This window comes from Cucurbita pepo, chromosome LG01, assembly GCF_002806865.2.
Source record: "Cucurbita pepo subsp. pepo cultivar mu-cu-16 chromosome LG01, ASM280686v2, whole genome shotgun sequence".
In the NCBI taxonomy this organism is placed as follows: domain Eukaryota; kingdom Viridiplantae; phylum Streptophyta; class Magnoliopsida; order Cucurbitales; family Cucurbitaceae; genus Cucurbita; species Cucurbita pepo.
In genome coordinates, this window is record NC_036638.1 from 2,743,096 (window position 1) to 2,770,162 (window position 27,067).

Sequence of the window (27,067 nt, forward strand, 5' to 3'; positions counted from 1 at the left end):
TTATCTAAGTCTTTATAATTTAATTTTGAAAAAATTTGTTTCACAATTAAAAAAAAAACAGAAAAAAGAACAAGAACAATCATGTAATAAAAAGGGGAAAAGGTAAAGATTCTAGACACATTGGTACTTCTTTCACTTTATTTCTTATCTTTAAACTATTCTTATTCAATTTACATCAAAATATTATTTTTATTAAAAATGTTATATTCTAAATATAATATGAAAATTTAAATAAGAAAAGATGTTTATTAACGAGGCAATTATAGTAATATTATTTTTAATATTTGCATCCATTATATATATATATATATCGAGAGAAAATGAATAGATTTTATTTATTAATAAACAGCATTAAAATAAAAATTTGATACTTAAACGAAGAATAAACTTAACTTAAAAAATTTATAAAAATTAAAATATAAAATTAATAAATACAGTCCACGGGATTGGACGAGTATCAGATCATTTTGTTGTTTTTGGCTTTGCCTCCTATTTAATTTTTAATTATCCTAAAGTATTATATTAAAAGTTGTGGGCATCAAAGTTTTTCACTAAAAATTATTTTATATTCATTGGTTTTAAATTAATTAGTTAATTATTTTTAAAAAAATACTGAATTTAAATGGTTAATTTTTTACTTAAAAAACATAATTAAAAGATAAAACCATTAATATTTAAATATTTAATTATATAATTCAAATTATTTAAATCATATATATAAAAAATAAGTTTAAAAAAAAAAAACAAGTGGGATATTGATTCCCCATCCTTGTCTCCATTTGGGAAAAAATTCTCATCCCTTCTCCGTTCTTCATCTAAATAGGAATTTCCAGTCGAGTAAAAGGCGACTCTTCACGAATCAAACAAACATCATAATATATATTTTATTTTTTGACTTCTATACAAATATCTATAATCCAAGCCGTCTAGTAGTTTCGTCAAATAATTGTGTCAATTGTTAAGCATCTAATACACTTACAATTTATCTCATAAAACATTTCTCATACCAACCGTCAAATCTTATTAACGTAGTAAGAACAGTCGTCTTTGTAGAAGATAGCATGTCGGTCTAAATAGAAGATTCCTAGCACTATAACAAGGACTAGTACCACGTACCAATAGTTTCTTTAATGTAGAATGGAAAGCATGAGTGGATGGCTAACCTAAAGTAGGTAACTAATAAGTCTTTGATGGTCGAAATTTTAAATTATTTTTCCACCTTAAAAAAAAATTAAAAAAATATAACGCACATCTAATTAATTTATAATCACAATTCAAGTCAGTAATTAATTAAAATTTATTAATATTTTAATATTTTCTTATTTTAAAAAGATTATAATATTTTTTTTAATCGTTTTCTATGTTTAAATGTCAATCTAGGCGATACATGATTCGAAGCTTCGAAAAATGGGTCGGGATAATTTTATTAATTTTTTGTTTTTTTATTAAATTAGAAAGGTGGTAAATTATTTAGAGAGAGAGAGAGAGAGACTGATTGATTGGAAGCCTCCACGCCACCCCCACCACGGACCAGATTCAATTGGCTTTTCAGCCTTAATATTTCGTCGGAATCAGAGTAAAAATCATACAAATCAAATTCAAACAACCAATAGGATCAAAGAAAAATAAATAAATAAATAAATAAATAAATAAAATAAAATAAAATAAAAGGACCACCAACCCAACTTTCACATTCTCCATAATAATACCACAAAGTTTTCACTCTCCCCTCCCATTTCCTCATAGCCTCATTTTCCTCTCTAGCTAGCTTTGTGGGTATCCATGGACGTGGAGTCCTCCCGTTCGCCTCGGGCGGTTGAGAAAGATGGCGGTAACAAGGAGGAAGAGAAGCACGGGAGTGACGAGAAGGACGACACCGACATGCCGTCGTCGTTGAACCTTAGAGAGCTTTCTAAGGTTATACTTCCACCTTTAGGAGTGTCGAGCTTCACTGATGGAAGTAAATTTAAGGGTAATAAATGGATCGTCTCTCCCATGAGCTCAAGATACAGGTATACACTACCACTTATCATCCTTACCCTTTCGTTTAACATTTTTATTTATTTTAATTCAAAAAGTAAAACGAGTTAGAATAAAGATCATCTAAATTTATTTAAATTTCACGTTAATTTAAAATTTTTTATTAAAAATTTAAATTTATGTATGGTCTTAGTTAAATATATTAAAATATTTAGAGAGAGAAAAAAATATTTAATTTATATGGAGACTCAATCAAATTAGAAAAAGAAAAAAAAAAAGAAAAAAAGACTTTTTTTTCTTAGATTTGAGAAGTCATAAACTTGTGATCAGATCCAACGGTCATGATTTGTTTGTTTTCAACTAAAAATTTTGAGCAAGTCATGCATTTTGACTGTTTTTTTGAAAAAATCATTTAAATTATTTTATTGCAAATTAACTTTTATAGAATTAATCATAAATTAATATATTATTTTTTACGTTTTTTTTAATATAAATATATTATTTGACAAACCACCAACATAAAAAGTGAGCTTTGGTACGAAAAAGATTAATTGCTAATTAATTAAAATTATAATAATAATTACAATTTAATGCCAGTTATTTTCTTTAATTTTAGACCCACCAAATCTTGAGATATCTTTTTTATTAAATGAAAATAAAAGCAAGAGAAAAAATTAAATATAAAATAAGAAAAATATGTCCAAACAATATATCAAAATTCAAACTTTTTAAAAAATAAATATATTTCTAAGAAAATTAATTAAAGAAATACCAATAAATAATTTTTCACGGAATTTAATTTTTATTGAATCGCATTTAATAACTATTTGATTTGAAAATTAAGTCTATAAATATTTTATTTATTTTGTGATCTATTTTTACATTTAAAAAATATTAAAATGTTAAAATGTTAATATTTGTGTAAGTATCGATAATAATAAGTATTTTAATTTTTTTTTAAAGATGTAAATATATTTATTTATTATTTATTTATAAATAAATCAGTATTTTATGCGCATTTCTATCTAGAAATGCGTGAAAAAATCAGGATTAAATTGTTATGACAACAAAAAGTCACAAAAGCGCGCACAATTGGAGAGAAAAAAGAACACCGGCGATATGAATTCTGAAAAAATGGGAGGCGAATTTGCAGGTGGTGGCAGTCGTTCATGGTGGTTTTGGTTGCTTACTCGGTGTGGGTTTATCCATTGGAAGTGGCGTTCAAGGACGCAATTCCGAAGCGGGAATTATTAATTGCAGACAATGTTGTCGATCTATTCTTCGCCTTCGATATCTTCCTTACCTTCTTCGTTGCTTACATTGATCATCGGACTCAGCTTCTTGTTCGTGATTCTAAGAAGATAGCTATCAGGTTTGAATTTGAAATCTGTTTTTTAGCTTGAAATTTTGTTGTGGGGATTGAGCAAATCCATCTTCTGAGGCCTTGGTTGGAATTAGATTTGAGAATTGGAATGGTTTATGAATTGAAGTGTAGATTATGATGAGTTTTCTTTGATATTAGCTGCTCGTTGGTTGAGTATTTGGATGTTTTGAAATTATGAGTTTAGAGACAGCTGAGAACATGTGTAAGTTTGTTGTTATGGTAAATTTTGGAGTTCTAATTGCTGAGCATCTTTTGATCTTCTTGAGGAACATAATAATCAAAGAGAATCTACTTGAAAGAGCATTCCTAAATAGTAATCACATAGTTGTGGCTGTGGGGGTTGTGGCTGAACTCATAGAATCTGCTAGTCTTGTTGTAACAGTCCAAATCCACCGTTCGTAGATATGGTTCTTTTTGGATTTTCCTTTGCGGGCATCCCTTCAGGGTTTTAAAACGCGTAAGCTAGGGAGAGGTTTCCACACCCTTATAAAGAATGCTTCGTTCCCCTCTCCAACCGATGTTAGATCTCACAACCCACCCTCCTACGAGGCTCAGTGTCTTCTCGGTCCTTTCTCCAATCGACGTGGGATCTCACAATCCACTCTCTTTGGGGCTCAGCGTCATCATTGGCACACTGTTCGGTGTCCACCCTCCTTTGGGGCCCAACGTTCTTACTGGAACTCGTTCCTCTATGCTCTTTAATATGAAGTTTTACTCTTATAGATTCATCCAGTTTTAAGCAATACTTTCCTTTGCTAAATGATGTGATGAATGTATCATGGAAATTACTATTACCTCTTAGTGTTCTACACCTTGCCCATGATGTAGACAGGGCAACACCACTTACTGTCTGTAATATTGTCAAAATGTCACATATTTGTGATGGGATTTTAGGATAAATCTCTAGAACTTATGTAAATGGTTTTCCATAGGTACTTGTCAACATGGTTCTTGATGGATTTGGCATCAACAATCCCATTTGAGACAATTGGATACCTTTTTGTTAGCAACTATAATGGTGGTCTCCCTTATGCCCTCCTGGGATTGCTCAAGTTTTGGCGACTACGACGTGTCAAGCAATTTTTCACAAGGTTTGTTCTCAGGCTGTGTTATCTTGTTGGTCATTTATCCCAAAAGCTCCAACCCCATCAATGTTTGCTTTCATTATGCAGGCTAGAGAAGGACATTAGATTCAGCTACTTTTTGGTTCGATGTGCTAGGCTTCTATCTGTAAGTAAAATAAAGAATCTGTTCTTGTTCAAAGCTGATTGAAACTTCTTGAAAGGTTGGCTCGATTGGAGAGAGGAACGAGTGCCAGCAAAGACGCTGGGCCCCGAATGGGGTGGATTGTGAGATCCCACATCGGTCGGGGAGGAGAGCAAAATATTCTTTATAAGGGTGTGGAAACCTCTCTCCAACAGGATGGTCTACGGTGCGTCTTATCTAAAGGGAACACGCTTTTTCGAAAGCGGGGGAGCCCAAAGAGGACAATATCTGCTAGCGGTGAGTAAGTTGTTGAAGATGGGGTACATTTTGTCTGTTTGTAGGTTACTTTGTTTTACGTCCATTGTGCCGGATGCCTCTACTACTTGTTGGCTGACAGATATCCAAATGAAGGACAGACCTGGATAGGAACCATGAATCCAAATTTTAAAGAGATTAGCTTTGGAGTGAGATATATTTCAGCCTTGTATTGGTCTATCACCACCATGACGACTGTTGGTTATGGTGATCTTCATGCTGTGAACATTGTAGAGATGATCTTCATCATTTTCTACATGCTCTTCAATCTTGGCTTAACCGCTTACTTGATCGGTAACATGACGAACTTAGTCGTCGAAGGAACTCGTCGCACAATGGAATTTGTAAGCACTCACATCAGTTTCTAAATCTGATATCCATTGTTTTGACTTCGACCATTACATGAAATGTTTATTGGTTTAATCGTTTTTGTAGAGAAACAACATCGAAATGGCGTCAAACTTTGTTAACCGAAATCGGCTGCCTTCGAGATTGAAGGAACAGATATTAGCATATATGTGTTTGAGATTCAAGGCAGAGAGCCTAAACCAACAACAGCTGATTGATCAGCTTCCAAAGTCGATATGTAAAAACATATGTCAGCAATTGTTTTTGCCAACAGTGGAGAAAGTCTACCTCTTCAAGGGTGTCTCAAAGGAAACACTTGCATTGCTGGTGAGCATCATTGTTCTTTGTCTTGACAAACAAAGTTAGGATTAGCTGACCTATGAACTTAACTATGACACAAATTTGGACAGGTAGCAAAGATGAAAGCTGAGTATATACCTCCGAAGGAGGACGTGATTATACATAACGAAACCCCCGACGAAGTTTATATCATCGTGTCCGGGGAAATCGAAATTATCGACTGTGAGATGGAGCGGGAGCGGATTGTTGGGACACTACAGTGTGGCAGTATGTTTGGGGAAGTTGGAGCACTTTGTTGCAAAAACCAAAATCTTACATACAGAACCAAAACTCTTTCACAGCTCTTGAGGCTTAAAACAAGTATACTACAAGAAGCTATGCATGTCAGGCAAGACGACAGTATGGTCATTGTCAAGAACTTCCATCAGGTTCTTATATAATTTCATATCCATTTCTCTTTAGAACTGAATTTCTGAGTATAAGTCCCACTAAAACTAAAATTCCCTAGATTTTTCAGTTTATACTTGGATTCTGTTTGTAACCGCCTAAGTCCACCGCTAGCAGATATTGTCCTCGTTCGGCTTTCCTTTTCGGGCTTTCCTTCAAGCTTTTAAAACGTATCTACTAGGGAGAGGTTTTCACACTCTTATAAGGGATGTTCTGTTCCCCTTTCTAACTGATGTGGGATCTCACAATCCACCCCTTTAAGGGTCCAGCATCCTCGCTGACACACAGCCCGGTGTTTGCTCTGATACCATTTATAACAACCCAAGCCCACCGCTAGCAAATATTGTCCTATTTGGGCTTTCCCTTTCGGGTTTCCCCTCAAGGTTTTAAAACGCGTCTACTAGGGAGAAGTTTCTACACCCTTATACGACACGCTTCGTTCCCCTCTCCAACCAATGTGAGATCTCACAATCCACCCCCCTTGGGGCCCAGCGCCCTCGTTGGCACACAACCTGTTGTCTACCTCTGTTATCATTTGTAACAACCCAAGTCCATCGCTAGTAGATATTGTCCTCTTCAGGCTTTCCCTTTTGAGTTTCCCCTCAAGGTTTTAAAACGTGTCTACTAGGGAGAGGTTTTCACACCCTTATAAGAAATGTTTCGTTCCCCTCTCCAACCGAGGTGGGATCTCACACTATTTAAGCGAAACTTATTTTTAGAACAAATGAAGTTGTTCATTAAAAAGTCTATAAGAACGTTTTAACTTTTACCATGTCTCTGCTCATAGTTTTCCAATTCAATCTCGAAAATGATGTAAAGAAAACTCCTTTATTAAATCCTTCAAGAAAACGATTGCAGGAAAGGCAGGCCAGCCACAGAATCACCATAGAAGGTTCAGTTGAAAAAGAAACGCCAGCGTTCAATGAAGAAAAGGATCAAAGTTTCAATTGGAAACACTCCATTGAATTAGACTTTGCTAGAGTAAATGTATACAAAGGCCATCCAGTAGCCAGAAAACAGGCTTCTTGTGAAGATCCTGGAAAGCTCATCAAATTGCCACATTCAATGGAGGAGCTCAAAAGAGTTGCAGGTAACACTAATGGAAAACTTCAACACTTTTACCGATATTCGTCGTTCTAAAAGTCATTTCAAACTCGCTCTTTCCTTTTAGTTCCAAATCGGATTGATTCCTTCCTGATTCCAGTTTTTGCAATCTGAACAGGTGAAAAGCTTGGATTTGATGCAAGAAATGCTGTTTTGACAAATGAAGAAGGCTCTGAAATTGACTCCATTGATGTGGTAAGGGATAATGATAAGCTTTTCTTTTCATAGTTGCAGATGATGAATCTCTGTAATCTGAGGCTATGAAAACAAATAGGTTAAGATAACCAAGGGGGGATTTTCCCAACAAAAACAAAAAGGGATTTCCTCACCAATCATCTTTTTGTAATGAATATTTGTTTTCAACGAAGTCTTTAACCGGTTGAGCTACACTCATGTTGACTTCAAGTGCATATTCACGTGTCTAAATATATTTACAAAACACACACACATATATATATACACACACACGTTATTTTATTTTTAAATTATTTATGAATATATACACGATAGAGTATGAAAAGAGATGTATGATGTACGTAGATGTTTATCTGGCTGAATTCATTTAAACAGGATATTAAGTACCATTCCATAAGTTCCAATAGAATAGGTCCACTTTTCTTTCGTCCTCGGACGTTTATACGTTTTGTTGCCAACCGTGCAATCTATGGTGTCTCTAAGGCATCCTACCCTACACTTTAGCTCAACACCAATAAAAAATTCTCAAGGAATTCCAATCATGCTTGCAACGGAGTTGGGATAGATAGGATAGGACCACAGTGGCTCTTAGATGAGTATATGCAAAAAAGAAAGGTTGAGAAAATCTAAATTTTCCACATAAGCCCACTCTTTCTTCCGTTTACAGGTTCGAGTTATTTAGTTGTAGCAACCGCACTCGTCACCTTCCCTTCAAAACCCCTTGCCCAATATCATAGTGGTTGTATGCTCCCCTTGATGACTCGATCTTCACAACCATTGTTAATCTCAAAAGAAAAAGAAGTATCTAGATACAAGTACATCCGAGGATGAAGAGACATCAATTACCATTTCAAAAGTCAGTGATTCGATCTTTCACTCAACCATTATTGATCTCATACATATATACATGTAAATCCGAGCATAACTCAGTAGATAAAACATGAATGGTTCGATCTTCTACATAGAAAAAGAGAGTAAAAAAGCACATGAGGGAGAGTGGTCCAAGTCCTAAATGGTTTAGGTAGAGAGGGAAAAGGAAAAGGCTATATATGTTGTGTGCATTGCAAAGACATAGCCACAGCCATAGCCATAGCCATTATAGACATAGACATAGACATGGGCCTCATGATATCATTCTTCCTTTATAAACCAAACAAACAATCCCAATTCCAAACCCTAAACCCACAATGTTGGGCCTAGATCAGAAAAACCCTAATTTTATTTTATTTTTTATATAATTTAATTTAATTTAATTTCCATTTAATTCTCTTTTTTAAAAAAAGAAAAAAAAAATCTCATAAAGAAAAAGCTGCCAAGTCATTGCCAAATCAATATAGAAAAATGAGAAAGCATTGAGTCAAAGTGGTCAAACTTGTACAGCTCAGAAAACATAATCCAACACATAATATAATAAATAAAAATATTTTAATTTTTTATTTAAAATAATAATTAAAAAAAAAATTAAATTTTGCAAATTCTGACCAAACCTTTCCCTTTCAGTTTCAGGCAATGATTCTATTTATTAATATCATTTTATTTGGATTTCAAGTTTATATTACTTTAAAGGGATTTATTTATTTATTTATTTAAATATTAAATCTAAACCAAATTAATTTCAATAATTCAAACATTTCTTGGCCTATAAGATTCGGATTTGGATTCGGATTTTTTTTTCCGCTTTTGTTAATGCTATCATAGAAAAAACGAGATGGTAACGAAGAAATATTAGTTGTGTTTTACGAAGTTTAAAATAGATGGGTTTTAGAACGATTGACGTATTCCAGAATCTTCCAATTTCCCGAGAAACAAAGTCGTAGGCATGTAGGTTTAAGGTTCACTGTTAGATGGATTTTAGAATGATTTTGTGCGTTTTTTGTTCGCTTGAACTATGATCATATTAGAAACGAGTTACAATTTAGGATGAGTAACATGAAGTCGAAGTTTCAAATTGAATGTGCTCCAACGACCTGACTATTTGCTTATGGATCGATCGAGATTTTAAATATAAAAATTTTATAATTAAAATAAATGAAAGGATGCCGAAAGAAAATTTTAGCCAGAGCCTACATCTCTAGTTCTCGTAAACTATGAGCGTTTTTAAAAAAACCAAAAGCAAAAACGTTTTAAATAGCAAAATATAAAGTCTTCGAGTCACCCATGATTGGCTTCTTACCCTGCTCGTCACTTACCAGCCACAACCTTGTCTGAGAAAAACAAGTGCCAACGAGGATGCTGAGCCCTACCCTTAAAGAGATGGACATCAAGCAGTGTATCAACAAGGACACTGTGCCCTAAAGAGGGTTGGACACTGACAGTGTGTCAGTGAAGATGTTGAGTTCCTAAAAGGGGTGAATTGTGAGATCTCACATTAATTGGAGAATGAAACAAAACATTCTTTATAAGTATAAAGAAACCTCTAGATAGCTAGCAGACCGGTTTTAAAACTTTGAGGAGAAACCCATAAAGAAAAGTCCAAAAAAGACACTATCTACTCCCGGTGAGCTGAGTTCTTACAAAGAAACTCTCGTATTTGACTATAAGTAATCCAAATGTTCTATTTACAAAGATTCGGATTTAAAATCGTATTCAAATTTAATATCGATCCAAATTTAGTAAAATTTTCTAAATGTAACGATCATTTAATCTCGGAATCGTGGTAAGATTTTATAATGTTCATAGAAAATCAAATCTAGAGCTTTTAAATTGAAGGATTAAATTCAAAATTTTTGATATGATTCTTCCCCATCACATATAAATCTCTTCACTTTTCCCACCATACACACATCCTCTGTTCTGAAATGGGTACCTCTTCTTGCACCGCCACCTCCCTCCATGGCTTCTACCACTTCCTCTCCCACCAGCTCGACGACCTTGATCATGCCTTCCTCTCCTCCGACTTCATGTCCCTTCACTTTCTCCACAAGGTCCTCTCTCTTCTCAGAGCTCTCCACTCCCACCTTATTCAGCTCGGCCACCGCCTCCACCTCCCCGTCGGAGGCAAGTGGCTCGACGAGTACATGGACGACAGCTCCCGTCTCTGGGATGCTTGTCAAGTCCTCAAATCCGGCATCTCAAGGATTGAGCTTTACCATTCTGAAGCTTCTGCCATAGCTTCTTCTTTGCAGGATCCTCACCTTCTTCGTTTCAATCATCGCGCTTCTCAAAGGGTGTGTTTTGATTTGAATTGGGTTCAGTTTGGTTCTTAAGTTTTGTTCTTTTTCATGTATATTGTTCTGGATTTCCTCTGTTTTGCTCTGTTTTCCTCTGTTTTACTCTGTTTTCCTCTGTTTTTTAAGGTTCTTCGTGCAATTTATGATTTGGAGAGGAATGGTTTTGTGTTAGAGGAGGAGAATAGAATCTTGATGAGTACACGAATTCAGCCATTGTCACTGCTTTGTTTCAACGACAACAGTGCATTGACAGGAATGGGATCGACGTCGAAGTCGAATGCGTTCAATGGATTCAGAGGCGTTCTTCACGCAGTAAAGAGTATCAGTTCATTGCTTCTAATGATTTTACTCTGTTCTCTCGTGTATTGTTGGCCAGAATCCAGCTTCCATACGAATGATGGGATTGAAACTGAAGATGATCACCATCAAAGACCCATGTTCAGCTCAAGCTTTGTAGCTTCAATGGCGAGATTGAGGCAGAGAGTGGCAAATGAGATAGACAGAGTAGAAGGGCAGCCAGTGGGGATCCTGCTGTTTGAGTTCAGAGAAGCAAAGGCAGCCATGGATGACCTGAAAACAGAGCTCGAGAGGGCATTGGAAGAAGAAGAAGAAGAAGAAGAAGAAGAAGATGTAATTGAAGAGAAAGTAGAGAAGTTGAAGAGTTGGAATGGGGCGTTGAGAAGTGGGGTGGACGCCATTGTTGGAGAGCTTGATGATTTCTTCGATGAAATTGTTGAGGGAAGAAAGAAGCTTTTAGACATTTGCACTCATAACAGGTAGAGAGAGAAAGAACAGCATCTGGGTATGTTTCAAGATGCAAACTTTAACAAGAATGTATTGAAATTTTTGGAAAAAAAGTGAGTAATTGAAGCAGAACTGTTAATTTTCATTAAGTTTTTGTGTTGTTCTTGAGTTGCATTGTTTATTGGATGAGAGAGAGAGAGAGAGAGGCATTGATTCTTCATTTGCTTTGAAGAAAAGCAGCGAACAGAGCAAAATCCAGAAGAAAAAAGGGAGAGAGATGCAGATTTTTGCACTCAAAAAAAGAAAGATTCTTTGAAGAGAAAAGGAGACAGTTTCATATACAACTTTGATTTTAAATTTCTAATTATCGAATGAAAATTTAACGGAGAACAAATTAATAAACAAGGTTCAGGATGTTAGTTGAACACGACTCTCCACAATGATATGATATTGTCCACTTTGAGCATAAGCTCTCGTGGTTTTGCTTTGGACTTCTCCAAAAGGTCTCATTCCCTCGGAGATAGTATTCTTTGATTATAAACTCATGATCATTTGCTAAATTAGCCAATGTACGACTTTCATCCAACCTTGGATATTGTATTCCAATAAATAACTAAACGATATGTTACACTTTATGAACAAATTATAAAGGTAATTGTGCACTTACCAGTAAGAATGCTTTATAGTTTTAAAACTAAAAACAGTTCTAGATATTATAATAACGGAGTCTATTCATGATATAGATCAAGAAATACGTATATCGAGCTGTTCGAACGTCGTTTCAAAAGAGCTATCGAATAAGTTATGTTTTAGCTCAAAAGAGTATAACAAGACGATGATGATGGTACTCCTCCCTACCCACAAGGCCATTTGAAATGGAAAATAGGCAAAGGCAAAGACAATGACATTTAGGGTTCCTTTTCATGGCCCTTTCAATCTCTCCAATCAGGTGTAATATAATCCTCCCATGAAGAAAGGCCTTTCAATTTTCTTCTCCCTAAAGCAAGTCAATATTTTAATATAATTTTCATATCAAAATTAGTTTTATACCATATAAAACGTGACATTCAAACTGCAAAAATTAGAACATACGTTTCACCAACTATTCTATTGATATTAACACAAAAGATTCAACTAAATTGATATAACTATTTTTCGGATAATTTGAACATGACTCGGTTGGTTCAAACATATACTCTTGATTAGGAGGTTAAATGTTCAAATACTCTCGTCCCTCTGATAATGCTAAACGTGAAAGTATACAATTTTCGAAAGCAAAAAAGAGTTGACAAGATCGAAGCTCTTTTATCTAATTATTTTACTCTGTTTCTTTATTTTTTTTTGAACGAATAATAAATTTTGGTAGAGATTCTTTTTCTTTGTAGTTGAGATAGTAAATGACTAATCATTGCGATCGTGAATTAATGATGGGAAAGTGGACGCTATGAAAAGACTCCTCCTACAGAGAGAGAATGAGAGAGAAAAGGCCATGAATTTAGCCTTTTTCCTCTTAAAATAATAAATTTTAAAACAAAATATTCTTCTTTTTGGTCATGATTCTTGCTCCATTACTTATGTTTGTATAATGATATAAATTGTAAAGAGAGAACATAACTTTAGAGGTTGTGGTGAAAAGGGTTTGTCATTTTCATTGTGAACTAAACGAATACAAATAAAGATCACAACCACACTTGTATGTATGTCTCTCTATGTTCTAAAACTTTTGGATTGGCATCTACCCTCTCCCTAGTTTCGTGTTTCTCTTTTTCGTTAGCTCAACCTAGGGTAGAAGCTACAAAAAGAAAGTTTATTAAATCTCAATCAAACATACCTTTTTAGATGATTCGAGTTGGTTAGGACGTGAGATCCCTCACTGGTTGGAGAGGGAAACGTCTTTGTAGGAGGTGTAGAAACCTCTCCCTAGCAAACACGTTTTAAAAACCTTAAGGATAAACTCAAAAGGAAAAGCCTAAAAAAGACAGTATCTCCTAGTAGTAAGCTTGGACTATTACACATGGTATTAGGGCCAGATACTAGGTAGCGTGCCAGTGAAGACACTAAGCCCTGAAGGAGGCTGGACACAGAGTGATGTGCTAACGACGACACTGGACCTTGAAGAGGCTGGACACTGAGTGGGTGCCAATGAGGAAAACGTCTTTGTAGGAGGTGTAGAAACCTCTCCCTAGCAGACACATTTTAAAAACCTTGAGGATAAACCCGAAAGGAAAAACCCAAAAAAGACAGTATCTACTAGTAGTGAGCTTGGACTATTACACATGGTATTACGGCCAGATACTAGGTAGCGTGCCAATAAAGACGCTGAGTCCTGAAGGAGGCTGGACACTGAGTGGTGTACCAACGAGGACGCTGGGCCCTAAAGGAGGCTGGACATCGAGTGAGTGCCAATGAGGACTCGGGCCAAATAGTGAGAAGGATTCAAATTTACAAGTGAACTAACAAAAACAACTTTGAACATTGTCCAAAAACCAACATACCTGTGGCACTGTGCTCAAAACAAATACATAGTACATGCAGAAACATGAAGTCCACCAGTCCCATCATTGAGATGAAAGCATTATATCAATTAAGTTTCCAGACATGAAGCAGTGGAAGCAGAGCCATGACTGCTATGCCAGTATTTGAAAAAAGATTGTTTGCAACTGGAAGTCAAAAGTAAAAAGCATGTACAAGGTTCTCCATTCAGCTTTAACTTTTTCTTAGTGGACCTAATTTCCAAGTCCATTTTCAAGCAACCATTATTCAACACTTCTGCAACTTAAGCTTAAATGATGTACTCCAGATGATTCTAATGTTTTTTTTTCCCCTATGACACCAGGACAGTCTACCAAAGCTTCAGAATCAACATGGGAAAAAGCAACCCCAGTTGTGTTTCCTTCTCAACAAGTAAAAGTAAAAGACCAGCACAAGACTTGCATAACACAGGAAAAAAAAATGAAAACGGCTGTACTGTTTTTATCCTATAACTGTAGCACCTGCGTTACATGATCATATATATAATACGAGAAAATAACGGTAACGAGTATCGGAAGAGTCAATTGTGCCTAAACATGATCAAAGTTGGGTTAGTAACTCGAGAAACACTAATGAAACAACTCAAATGCATTTATTTATCACAATTGCATCAGCTTCTGCAGTGTTGAAACGATTATCATACTACTATCAAACATGGGAGTAAAAGAAAATAAGTGCAAGAACCATAGCTGAATTTTCTATCAACAAACGTGGACAAATAAATCGACTAGACCTTCTGAGAAATGAACTAGGTTGTTGAATAGACACTTATATATAACATAATTTATGATGAAGGAAATGTAGCAAGAACTTACACAATGGAAACTGATCAAAGGAACTTGATCAGCATTGTGAATACTTCCCTACCACATCATCACATATCAAACTGGCAAAATGATTCCTGAGCCGTTGCCATAAACAATCAGATCCAAAACATTCTTCCAGAACTCTGATAATTTAGAGTACTAGAATTTAATTATTCTCCCGTACCAAACAATATCTTCAGTTGATTTGCTCCAAAAAATGATACCACCACAAAACTGCACATAACGACGCTCCTATCCATTGTATGCCTTCTGCCAAACAGAAGAAAAGCTCGGTATTACCAAATGCTCTTCTGATAATTACAACACCTTCCAAACCATAAGATGATACGAACTACTGGCAACTGAATAGCAACCAAACAATTTTGAAGACAGCAAGTCCAGGAGGGAGAAGCTTCATATATTGTTTATATGGAAGGCATGATGAGCGGAAATTACGATTTTTTAAGGCCTACAGATGGTCGTCCATTTCACTAGCAATTGCAACTACCATTCAAATTTCAAAGCCTGGCATTGCAAATTGAGCTGAAAAACTTTCAACGCGGTTTCGGAGCTCAACCACTTCATTATTACTTAGAAGGCCCTTGAGATAAGTCTTTGGTAGCTTCCCATACTCTCGCTGTACTGAAATTGCAATCTGAGCGGCTGTATGAAGAAAATCAGCAATTGTCTCAAAATCAGACTCCAGACAGCCTCTTGATGTCATAGCTGGGGTGCCTGCAGGGATAACAGTGAGCCAATTTATAACGCATACTAAGCTCTCCAAACATAGGATACCCCAAGATATTTCTTTCGGTAAGAAACTAAGTTTTCATTGAGAAAATGAATAAAATAAAAAGGCATACAAAAAAAAACTCGAATAAAAGGAGCCCAAAATATGAAATATAAGAGGGCATTACTCACCAACACGTACTCCTCCGGGTATGATAATTCCATTATCACCAAATATTGTAATTTTGTTGAGAGTAATGTGGCAGATCTCACAAACATTCTCATAGTTTTTACCTACAATTACCATGCCATCAGTAAGTTACACAATATAAATGTAGAATAATAGACTAAGCCACCACAGATACCATCAAAAATAGGACTCAGAAGAAATAGACGCATACAAATATGAACAAAAAACAAGTTGTGCGTTGTAATAGATTTTACACCACTCTTAACAAGAGACTTTTGGAGTCATTTGGCAGAAAGGAAGCCCTAAGAAGACAAGAAGTTCTGTGAAACTTAGTGATAACGGGCATCAATATGCCTGATATTACACAAAGAAGAAATCCCCAGACTCATCTCTTATAGCTGTGCTGCTCAAGATAAAGATGGTTCAAAAGCCAAAAACAGTCTATTCCTATACTGCTACAGAAATCTTTGAGGAACTCTGCTAGATAAGTTTAATTTTGCTTAATGCCTACCCTTTTCTGTTCTGCAAAGTCTAGATTGTTTGCCAAGGAGGCATCCCTTAGAGTACAAAGCAAAGAATCTTTACTTGTGGAAGTTCGACTAGAATGAAATCATAAATTATTTCAGAAGTTTAGAGTTCATCTTCATTGAATACAAGGCTTCTTGGAGTTCCTTAAAAAAACCTTTTTTATTTTTTTTTTATTTTTTTTTTAGTACCTACAATATTATTAGTCGCTGCCAATTGGAGAAACTTATCCAATTCCTAAAGGCCTTTTTGGGTTGATTTCTCATCACCCTTTCTGTACTTTTCCATAGTTTTGGTGAGTTTTGAAGGCTATGCTAAGACTTATCATGACTAACAGTTGCATGCCTTGTTCACAGTTTCATCACTTTTAACACCTTATTAAAGAATGTATTCAGCTTTCTTATTAGAGTAATTAAATGCACAGGCATAATCTATGAAATGAAAAGTCATACATAACCTATGAAATGAAAAGTCATACATAACCTATGAAATGAAAAGTCATACATAATCTATGAAATGAAAAAGAAAAAAAGCAACAGATATTGCTAAATAAAAATCATATTTGTGCCGAAGCAAGTAGTTTTTAAGCTAATTTAAGTATAAAAAGAAAAAAAAAATCCTATTTCGTCTGGCAATTCAGTTGATATAAGAGATATATACTTATTCCAAATTATGTAAATCATGTTATGCAATAATAATATAATATGCCATTTCCCCTAATCATAACCCACAGTGCATAACTTAATCAACCCTCACTATGCTTGAGCAACGTTTTTTGTGTGCCACTTCCCCCTAGACAAACAAAAAGCTAGTTGTGCACCTTAAATATATCATGTTCACATCAGTTTGCAACATTCAAGTCAAAATTATGCACCTGTCAATCCCAAGGACCTTAGATCCCAGAGTATCATGTGGTTATCTGTGCCACCGGTTACAAGCTTGTACTTCTTTCGAAGTAAAGCAGCAGCCAAGGCTTGAGCATTTTTTTTCACCTGCTGCATATATGCCTTGTACTCGGGAGTAGCCACTTGCTTTAGGGCCACGGCAAGAGCAGCAATATGGTTATTGTGAGGTCCACCTTGTAAGGAGGGAAAAACTGCAAAGTTTATCTTCTCCTCAAAATCATATTGGTCAGTTTCATTTCCCTGATACAGAAGCATTGCTCTCTTCCTCGGCTTACTACCCTTCCTATAAAAAATTATACCTCCCCTTGGACCTCGAAGACTTTTATGAGTAGTTGAAGTCACAACATCACAGTACCCAAAAGGGCTGACACATTCCTGTCAGAAAATTCAAACCAAAATCAAAATATGAACGGAAGAGTAGGGATAATTTTCCATCTAAAACTACAAGATTACACATAAGAAGTACTGATGGATCAAACAATATAAGTAGAAAAAAAAAAAAAAAACAGATGTCAAAGCAACATACTATTTTCGTAAAAAAAAAAAAGTAACAATTCACCGAGTAACGAAAGTGCAAGCTTTAGTGACTACGAAACGGGTGTCAAAACATGCACTCCACCATAAAAAAAAAAAAAAGTAACAAAAAAAGGTTCAACAAATTGAAAAGGCTCCTGGTCCGGATCTTGGGGCAGGCACAGGAGACCCCATATCGGGTTATTAAAAAATATATATATTCAAGGCATTGTTATAACACGAAGACCTAAAAAAAACTGAAAAATGCATAAATACACTGTTGAATGAAAATGAAGAATAGAAGCACGTAGAAACAAAAACTATCTTTAATAAAAGTAGAAAAGAAAAACAATGCCACAGTCATAAGCTTAAAGATTCAGAGCATTCACGATTGGCCAATGTACCAAAACGTCTTGTCTCAAAATACTTCAATCAATTACATTTTCGTATCACTAAGTTTCATAGCCAAAGCCATACATATCCTAAATACCAAAAACCACAATGAAGTCCCCACACAGCCACCTTTGAAGACATGTCTCAATGTCAGGTAAAACAATTCAAATATCTTGATTATATTAACAACCAACTAAATAGAGATCCAAGAGAATGAAGACAGGATAGTAACTAGTACATATGATAAGAAAAACCAAAAGATATATACACAGATATTCAAGGGTCGTATCATCGCTAAAGATGGAGAAAAAATCACACCTTGGCAGCAACAAGGCCACTAATTTGAGCCATATCACACATCAGAACTGCTCCACATTTATCTGCAATCTGCCTAAACCTTGCATAATCCAGTTCACGAGGATACGAGCTCCCACCACAGATAAGTATTTTTGGGCGAAAGTCAAGTGCCCGCTCCTCAAGCTTATCATAATCGATATAACCAGTTTGTGGATTCACCTTATATGGCAAACTCTCAAAGAAAATTGAGGCCCCAGATACTTTTCTTCCATTTGGGGTACAGTACCCATGGCTTGTATTACCACCAGAAGGAGTATCCAACCCCATGATCCGATCGCCCGGCAATAACAGACCAGTGTAGACAGCAAAGTTCGCAGATGTGCATGAATAAGGTTGCACGTTAACTCCCCAATTATCAGAACTAAGACCAAATGCCGCCAATGCGCGCTCACGACATAGGGTTTCAATCTCATCTATATATTGATTTCCACAGTAATACCTCGCACCGGGCATACCTTCCGAGTACTTATTAGTCAAATGGCTTCCCAATGCTTCCATTACAGCCCGACACACATAATTTTCAGAAGCAATCAATTCAATGCCCTTGAATTGCCTCTGCTTCTCCTTCTCCATAATCCCAAATAGATTAGGGTCCGCAACTCGAAGGGTCTGATCACCCCATGACCGTACAGCACTCCTTCGTGTCTCTATATCAAATTCACACGAAATTCTTTTCGCAGAACCGGAGGATGTCGAAGATTCGCCATCTCTTCGACGCTTCAAACACATAGGATGACCCAGAATCCGAAACTCTTCTACCTCCCTGTCGTCGTATTCATCGTCATCTCTCTCCCCATCTCCACCATCATTTCTGTGACTCTCCGTCTGCTGTTCCATCAACTGAAGAGGGACTGGGGTGGACGAATACGAGGATTCCCGTCGAGAAGAATCGAGATGCAGCAGGACGGAATCATCAGCAATCTGAGCACGGTGAGGCGGGGAAGCATGCGATGAGAATCCAAGAGAAAGATTGGAATGGGACTTAGACAAATCCATTAACTACAAACAAAGCGAAGAATCAGAGTCTTAACCCTAGCAAACAAATTCCAATCCCCCAAAAGTTACACCTCCTGTAAACAACCACAATCGGAGATAGAAAAATCGAACGAAATAAACCCCAACAGAATTTCCTGATCAGCAACAACAGCGACAACAAGAAAAACAGCAGCAGGGGCGATTGAGGTCGGTAAAACAGCGAAGCTCGAATGTTGGTTCCATTGAACTCAATGAAACGTCCATGGAAAGCCCGTAAACAACAAAATTCCTGAAAACTATGAGAAATCTCTCTAAAAATGGAGGTACAGGGAGACAGAAGGGAAGGGAAGAAGAATTGGACGATGACGGGATGATTCTTATTTCGGCTGTGGAAGTCGAAGGACGAACCTGGACATTCACATAATTATTTAATTTTTTTTCATAAATAAATAAATAATAATTAATTATGTGCGTGGACAAACCAAAAATCTTCTTGATAATCCAAAATTACCAGAGCAATTCAACCTAATCCAATCCAATCTAACTCGAGCGAGTTGTTCCGTTGTTTTTTTTTAATATATTAAAAATTTTATTTATATATTAATAATTAAAATTGTTCAAAATTAAATATTTATAAGCGGCAGTACATTATCATTGTAAATGTCAAATATTTTTAATATTCTTAAGTTACCGTGCATTATTAACCTTTTAAATACGTATTCAATTTATGCTATCGATAAATTTCTCTATCTATTTTATTATTTTTTTTTAATTTTATATAAAAAAAAATTGTTTCAATCAAACAATTTTCAGATAAAGTTATAAACACAATAATTTGCAAATAAAATTTTAGCTATATCAAAGAAGCTAAAAAAAATAGAAATTCTATTTTTTTTAATTAAAAAATGTGATGTCTTATACTTAATTTTAACGGCCGTACCATAACAATAAATATGGTTAAATATTTGTTTGTCATATTTAACTAATACCACGTACATTACCATATTCCACCATTAACTGCCCATCAATTTAATTTGAGAGGTATGCATGAGTTAAAAATCCTTTCACGTATAAATTTATGTATATATATATATATTTATTTATGTATATGTGTGACATGACCCGACTCCGAAAATCCAGGCCCAATATAAATGTAAGCTGTCGGGCTTATTGGGCCGAGGTGGCCCACTCCGTACTTCCATTAGTTAAGCAAAATGCAGAGAATCGGAGTTTTTAAACGCATTGCCTTGAAAAATCGGGAGCCAGATAGTGAAAACCGGATGCCATCTCGACCGCCAAATTCAGTTCGAGCTTTGCCGGTGATCGCCATGTTCTCCACCGTCCGATCCACCTCCGTCCTCGTCTTCTTCGTTTCCCTCCTCATTTTCTCACTTTCGCAAGTCCTCGCCTCTGAGTCTGATCACAAGGTACACCTTTCGTTCCTCTCGATCTCTCCATTTCCTCCTACTCCAACTCGTAATAAAGTCAAGATGGCGATGTTTGAAAGTCTATGCGGTAATGTTGTGGGTTTGTAGTCATATCATGGCCTTTGAATTTTTAGATCTCGCTGTCTTCTTTTGAATTGACTCAGATCTGCGGAATCCCACGTTCTTTTAGCTCTGGGATTTCGGTTTAGTGGATGTATAAATTGCCATTTTAGGTTTTGGATGCTTGGGGATGGGATGGGAGAGAGGGATTTTGATTACTGTGTTTGATCATTTATTTTCTTAAGCTCAAGAGCCTTAGGAATTAGGTGTTCGTTCTCATGGAGTGTAGATGACGCTGAGGGTTATTAGATCTCAATCTCGTCCGTGGTTGTACATATGCTATCCTCTTCATTTATCGACAATTTTTTTTGTTCGAAGTAGACCTCTGAAGTGCAATGAAATGGGGACGCATGGGAGATCTGTGGTGTATTGCTATATTTTCTGCTCGCAGTGACTCGGGATGCTGTCTGATTCTCAAGGGCAATCTTTAAAATGTTATATGACTAGACTAGAAGGAAAGTCACGATATAAATTAAAGGCCTCTTGCTGATTCCCGGTCACATATAAGCCATTATCATTAAATTTGGACGGAAAGCTACTAACCCAACTAATGGAGGCGTGACCTTTGTGCTTTGACCTTTGCAAATAGGAGAGCTGTCATGGATTTTGTGGCTTATTGTTCTTTAGGGAGCGTCAACCAATTATAGTACACGAGAATTTGTATGGTATCTGGCTATCTGCCTCCAGAAATGATTCGTTTCACTATCAGCTTGGATATCTTTTGTGATTTTTATCATTTTGTGTTATTTCTACGGTTATTTTACTTTGTAGTTTCAGCACATGGTAACTGTAGTTCTGAATCAAACAACAACGTGCGTGCTAAATCTGGTTAAGTAACTGTTGTCTTTATGTTTACTTCAATCGTCAGTTGTAGCAATTTCAGAGTTCCAATCTGAAATGGTCTTCGTCAAATTTCCAACCTTTTTACTTTCAACTGTGTATACTCTGGTCGTTGCCGCACTATCATTATGTCTTCTTTATTTATTAAATGCTATTTTTCCTTGCTTTTCAGTTATAAATTGTTCAGCATCAAGCTTATCCTACCATGGCTCCACCTTTTTCTGTTTTTCCTTGTAGTATCAACCAGATGAATCAGTCACTCTATGGGTGAATAAAGTTGGTCCGTACAACAATCCACAAGAAACATACAATTATTACAGCCTTCCATTTTGTCATCCGTCTGGCTATCCTGGTCACAAATGGGGTGGTCTTGGTGAGGTCCTCGGAGGAAATGAACTTATTGACAGTCAAATTGAGATTAAGTTCCAAAGTATGTAAACGTCTTTTCATATTTGAAGATTGAATGGAGGTCTTGCAGAGATCATAGTCAAACTGTTGCTGATACCAAAATTTTCTTTTTTGCAGAAAATGTGGAGAGGACTACTATTTGTCAATTGGAGCTTGATGAGCCAAAGGTTAAGCAGTTTAAGGATGCAATTGAGAATGGCTACTGGTTTGAGTTTTTCATGGGTATGTTCTACATAGTGTTCTTGTTTAAGGATCTATATGATATAAAAAATTGATGGGATTTTCTAATACCGTGGCTGTAGATAAAACTTCAATGCAATTTCATTAAGTCAATATAAAAACTTTGCGTACTTAAGTCCTTCTATGTCTAACATTGTAAGACTACAGTACTTGGTCCATGCATGCAATATTAGAGCCATTTTGATATGCATATTTTTCACTTAGTTTAGAGTCATGCTTCTCTTTGTCAGAAGATCTAATTTGCATAATTTACATTCTCTTTCTCTTATGTCCTATGAATCTAAGGGAAGGTAATTGCATCATCAGTATCAATCTCTAATAAAATATTTGATATATGTTCTTATTTGACAAGTTTCCATCTCTTACTGTTGTGCATTGCAATTCTCGATCGACAGTAAAGCAGATCAATTTCTTGATTCATTTTGTTTACTGGTCATCTTTATAATTATTGAAGGACCTACTTATCGATACTTTCTTCTTCTGATATTTTATCTCATGATGCGTGATGGGGAATAAAACTGCAGATGATTTGCCTCTGTGGGGTAAGTGCTTTATCTTATTGTATTATAGTTTGATATCTTCAATAACGAACAATTTGGTGGTTCTAAGTGACTCTTGTTGTCCCCTTTTCGTTTTTAGGCTTTGTTGGTGAGTTGCATCCTGACAAGAATAGCAATAATGTTAAGCATGTCCTTTACACGCATAAGAATATCATCATCAAATATAATAAAGATCAGGTTTTGTTTCCCACCTTATGATTTGCATGGTTTTCTTCTTTTCCTTTTCATTTTATCATTTATTTAACTATTTTTTTGGAGGGTTTTGAATTCAATATAGATATGATTTAACAACTAAGTTGTGTTTCTTACAGATTATTCACGTGAATCTCACTCAAGAAAACTTAAGGCCGTTGGACGTTGGAAAGACATTGGACTTGACATATGCTGTGAAGTGGATTCCTACTAACGTCACTTTTGCTCGACGATTTGATATTTATTTGGACTACCCATTCTTTGAGCATCAGGTGACAGATGATCTCCCCTCCCCCTTCTTGAATTGTTTTCATATTTTTTCTATATGACTAAATATGCTTCTTTCCATCTTGGTAAATTCTTTAACTTCTCACGGTATCTAATTCCATGCCTGTGTTCTATCACGATCCAATATTGAGATAATTGTCTGGCATTTGGCAATTTGGCAGATTCATTGGTTCTCCATTTTCAATTCATTCATGATGGTTATTTTCCTCACTGGTCTGGTCTCTATGATATTGATGCGGACTCTTAGAAATGACTATGCTAAATATGCTCGTGAAGATGATGATCTGGAAACTCTGGTCATACTTTATTCCCTATCATATGTTATGCTACTTAATATTCTATTTTATTTTCATTTTCAATTTTTATGCTGAAAAGTCTTCTACCTTCATTTTTTTTCTTCTTTTTCAGGAGCGAGATGTTAGTGAAGAGTCTGGCTGGAAACTCGTCCATGGGGATGTTTTTCGGCCTCCTCGTAATTTAGTAATTCTTTCAGCTGTTGTTGGTACAGGTGCTCAGCTTGCTTTGCTTGTTCTCCTTGTCATCCTATTAGCAATTGTTGGAATGTTATATGTTGGGTAAGTTGGAAAATCTTTTCGTAATGTTTTGAAAATTGTGTCACTAAGAAAGATTTCCAGCTCTTGGCAGTCTTTTCTTGCCACATGAACACAGACTGCCTATAAGCTCATCGTTTGACTACTAAAGATAGAGATTTCATGTTACCTGTCTGTTGCTTTCTATTATTTACACAGGAGAGGAGCTATTGTCACAACTTTCATAGTATGCTATGCACTTACGTCATCCATTTCTGGTTATGTTAGTGCTGGGATGTACTCACGTAATGGGGGTGAGTACTTTTTATCAGTTTAATGACTCCCCTTTCTTATTTGTTCACAAGGCTTTAGCGTGCAATATTGATTGGTAAAGCTACCTGAGATATTTCTTTGAGTTGTAATACCATAACTTTTTTTTTCCTTAAACATCTCTTACAGTGGCTTTGGCACTTGGCTGCTTATTTCTTTGACCCTTCGTGACTTTGTTGTTATCATGACAGGTAAAAACTGGATAAAATCAATGATCTTCACAGCATCTCTTTTCCCATTTTTGTGCTTTGGAATTGGGTTCATCTTAAACACCATTGCTATATTCTATGGGTCTCTAGCAGCCATTCCCTTTGGTACGATGGTTGTGGTCTTTGTCATTTGGGCTTTCATTTCTTTTCCTTTGGCACTTCTTGGTACGGTCATTGGACGAAACTGGAGCGGTGCCCCTAACAATCCATGTCGTGTGAAAACTATTCCACGTCCTATTCCTGAGAAGAAATGGTACCTCACACCATCTGTAGTCTCCATGATGGGAGGATTGCTGCCTTTTGGTAGTATTTTCATAGAGATGTATTTTGTCTTTACATCCTTCTGGAACTACAAGGTAATTTTGCAATTCTATTTGTTTCTGAGGTTATTAAAGGTGATGTGGAGATATCTGGTAGTATAGTAGTTCGAAACTTCAGTGCATACTAGGCATTGCAACATTTAAATGGTTATTGTTTACTTTTAGAGCACTTTATTGGAATGAGCTTGTGATGCCAAATTATTCCATACCTGTTTCAAGTTTTGAAATCAACGTAGTTGAGAATTTCAAAGACAACGGAATTATTAACACAGAGTAAACCACTTCAATTTGTTTATTATGCATGGGAAAAGACTCGTTACCTTTACTAGTTTCTGTTCTTGACTAATTGCTCCTGTACATCCTTAAAATTAGTGGAGTATGAGAATCTTTTTCATGAAATTAACGGCATTTAGTTTCAAGATGAGAGTTCGGTTGTTTAATTGTTTGGTCTTTAAAGACAAGTGCCAGGTGTGTTGGCAGTGCTGATATGGTATAAGAGCTTATTAGCTTGGCCTATAACTTGTTCCTTTTTCCACAGGTGTACTATGTATATGGATTCATGCTGCTAGTTTTCCTAATCCTCATTATCGTTACTGTTTGCGTGACCATTGTGGGAACATATTTCTTGCTTAATGCTGAGAATTATCACTGGCAATGGACTTCTTTTTTCTCTGCTGCTTCAACTGCTGTCTATGTGTACTTCTACTCCATATACTACTATTATGTGAAGACCAAGATGTCCGGCTTTTTTCAAACCAGCTTCTACTTCGGTTACACATTGATGTTCTGCCTTGGATTGGGAATTCTTTGCGGTGAGTTTTTACACTACTGGCAACATCAAGTTCGTACAATAGTGTTTTCTTTTGCTTACCTGAAAAGCGGTATCCGAGTTCCGTCCGAGCAAAATGCCGATGCTCATCTAAGAGCCAATTTCATGCTTATTCTTTTTTATGTCTTAATCGTTTTGATTCCGTTTGTTTTCTTATTTCTGTCGATCCAATTCAAATTTGTAGGAGCTGTTGGTTACCTGGGATCCAATTTGTTCGTACGGAGGATCTATAGAAACATCAAATGTGATTAAGGGTTTTGTAGAAGCAAAAAACCTACGCTACCTTGAAGCATTTTGATAGTGGAGGCAATAACTTCGAGAAGCTCTTGACACATAGGGAAGGAGGGAGGGAGGAGGCCTAGCAACGCAGTAATACCTGTAGAAATTAAAGTTTTGAGATGGGGACATGCTCTTGTATTCTTTTTGGTAATTGATGTGTCTTCCCCCACAACTGTAATTGAATATCTTGATTTAGAATTTGAGAGATTGTTTTTCATAATGTAGAAAAGATGACAAAATTGTTAGACTCATGTTATTTTTATGATATTTTGTCATTCACACATCAGTGAGACAAGTGGCCCATGCCTATTTCTATACTATAGTTTTATCATACGATGGTTGTATCCCTGTCTTAGAAGGTAGTTGAAGACTGGTATTTAAGTATTATTAAAGGATGGTTTTGAGTTTATAGAACATTTGTTTTTTTTATTTAGAAGGTTACATGCGATGTCCCACGTTGATTAAGGAGAACAAAACACCATTTATAAGGGCGTGGAAACTTTCTCTTAACAGGCAAATTTTAAAGCCTTAAGGGAAAGTCTAAAAGTGAAAGCCCAAAAAGAACAATCTCTGCTAGTGGTGGATCTATGGTGGATCTGGGCCGTTACGAATGGTATCAGAGTTGACACCGGAAGATGTGCCAGCCTTCTTGCTGTTTCCCGAAGGAGGGTAGACACGAGACGGTGTGCCATTATGGGCACTGGGTCCCGAAGGGGAGTAAATTTGGTGGCGGTCCCACATCGATTGGAAGAAGGAAAGAGTGCCAGCGATGATGCTGGACCCTGAAGGGGGTGGATTGTGATGTCCCACCTTGGTTGGGAGGAGAACAAAAAGACAATATCATCGCTGGACCCTGAAGGGAGTGGATTGTGATGTCCGACAATATCATCGTTGGACCCTGAAGCGGGTGGATTGTGATGTCCCACCTTGGTTGGGCCGTAATGGATGTTACATTACATAAAAGTCATATTTTATTGGAACGAAAAAAATCCAGTGAGAGAGGGTTGTGTGGGTCGTGTGGCTGCCACAGCCTCTCGTACCATGGTCCCCAAGGCTGATGATGTAGAGATAACATTACCTGTGGCCTCTGATTTCAGGACCCATTTTTAAGCCACGCAATGTCATTTCCATTGGCTATGATGGCTATAGCCTCTCATTTCATGATCCATTGTTTAGCCTGCTGTAGCCATTCCATCTCTTCCACCTCCTTTCTGCTTGGAGCTTTGTGGCAACGGTAGACTAGCAGAATGGCTAGCACCACAGCAATTTCCAGCACCCACCATGATTAACACCTCCTTATTCTGGCTGCAGCAGCCTACGGTTAGTATCGAACTTCGGCCATGGTCTGTTCGGGCTGATGGTTGGTAGCTGTGGTGG

The 27,067-nt window shown here is 36.3% G+C and overlaps 4 protein-coding genes across 4 annotated transcripts; 3 read left to right on the plus strand and 1 right to left on the minus strand.

The window, feature by feature from the left end:
- Nucleotides 1–1,701: 1,701 nt before the first annotated feature.
- LOC111806331 (potassium channel AKT2/3-like) lies at nt 1,702–7,494 on the plus strand. Its single transcript, XM_023691598.1, has 9 exons — nt 1,702–2,012; nt 3,134–3,352; nt 4,297–4,455; nt 4,537–4,594; nt 4,912–5,229; nt 5,321–5,560; nt 5,644–5,961; nt 6,839–7,070; nt 7,203–7,494. The coding sequence occupies exons 1-9, from the start codon at nt 1,783–1,785 to the stop codon at nt 7,310–7,312; spliced, it is 1,884 nt and encodes a 627-aa protein (XP_023547366.1). The 5' UTR covers nt 1,702–1,782; the 3' UTR covers nt 7,313–7,494.
- A 2,503-nt stretch (nt 7,495–9,997) lies between these two features.
- On the plus strand, nt 9,998–11,342 carry LOC111806465. The gene is made up of 2 exons (XM_023691801.1): nt 9,998–10,446; nt 10,576–11,342. Exons 1-2 carry the CDS (start codon nt 10,078–10,080, stop codon nt 11,227–11,229), a joined length of 1,023 nt encoding a protein of 340 aa, XP_023547569.1. The 5' UTR covers nt 9,998–10,077; the 3' UTR covers nt 11,230–11,342.
- Nucleotides 11,343–14,295: 2,953 nt separating this feature from the next.
- LOC111806459 (serine hydroxymethyltransferase 7-like) lies at nt 14,296–19,525 on the minus strand. The gene is made up of 4 exons (XM_023691788.1): nt 18,105–19,525; nt 16,850–17,255; nt 15,453–15,554; nt 14,296–15,266 (listed from the first exon to the last, which is right to left on the minus strand). Exons 1-4 carry the CDS (start codon nt 19,137–19,139, stop codon nt 15,043–15,045), a joined length of 1,767 nt encoding a protein of 588 aa, XP_023547556.1. The 5' UTR covers nt 19,140–19,525; the 3' UTR covers nt 14,296–15,042.
- Nucleotides 19,526–20,332: 807 nt separating this feature from the next.
- Nucleotides 20,333–26,077, plus strand: LOC111806452 (transmembrane 9 superfamily member 1). The gene is made up of 12 exons (XM_023691777.1): nt 20,333–20,545; nt 21,743–21,935; nt 22,031–22,135; nt 22,678–22,695; nt 22,793–22,890; nt 23,025–23,177; nt 23,355–23,489; nt 23,602–23,768; nt 23,943–24,037; nt 24,245–24,618; nt 25,121–25,394; nt 25,596–26,077. The coding sequence occupies exons 1-12, from the start codon at nt 20,333–20,335 to the stop codon at nt 25,661–25,663; spliced, it is 1,893 nt and encodes a 630-aa protein (XP_023547545.1). The 3' UTR covers nt 25,664–26,077.
- The last annotated feature ends 990 nt before the right edge of the window (nt 26,078–27,067 follow it).

Excerpts from the sequence above, each read along its gene's own strand:
- LOC111806452 (XM_023691777.1), top strand. The coding sequence starts at position 20,333 with ATGCAGAGAATCGGAGTTTTTAAACGCATTGCCTTGAAAAATCGGGAG. Across the intron at positions 22,891-23,024 it reads TCAAATATAATAAAGATCAG|ATTATTCACGTGAATCTCAC; the intron begins GTTTTGTTTCCC and ends TGTTTCTTACAG. Across the intron at positions 23,769-23,942 it reads GTTGGAATGTTATATGTTGG|GAGAGGAGCTATTGTCACAA; the intron begins GTAAGTTGGAAA and ends TTATTTACACAG.
- LOC111806459 (XM_023691788.1), bottom strand. The coding sequence starts at position 19,139 with ATGGATTTGTCTAAGTCCCATTCCAATCTTTCTCTTGGATTCTCATCG. Across the intron at positions 17,256-18,104 it reads GTGGCCTTGTTGCTGCCAAG|GAATGTGTCAGCCCTTTTGG; the intron begins GTGTGATTTTTT and ends ATTTTCTGACAG. Across the intron at positions 15,555-16,849 it reads AAGGTCCTTGGGATTGACAG|GTAAAAACTATGAGAATGTT; the intron begins GTGCATAATTTT and ends TGGTAATTGTAG.
- LOC111806331 (XM_023691598.1), top strand. The coding sequence starts at position 1,783 with ATGGACGTGGAGTCCTCCCGTTCGCCTCGGGCGGTTGAGAAAGATGGC. Across the intron at positions 2,013-3,133 it reads CCCATGAGCTCAAGATACAG|GTGGTGGCAGTCGTTCATGG; the intron begins GTATACACTACC and ends GCGAATTTGCAG. Across the intron at positions 5,230-5,320 it reads CTCGTCGCACAATGGAATTT|AGAAACAACATCGAAATGGC; the intron begins GTAAGCACTCAC and ends TCGTTTTTGTAG.
- LOC111806465 (XM_023691801.1), top strand. The coding sequence starts at position 10,078 with ATGGGTACCTCTTCTTGCACCGCCACCTCCCTCCATGGCTTCTACCAC. Across the intron at positions 10,447-10,575 it reads ATCATCGCGCTTCTCAAAGG|GTTCTTCGTGCAATTTATGA; the intron begins GTGTGTTTTGAT and ends CTGTTTTTTAAG.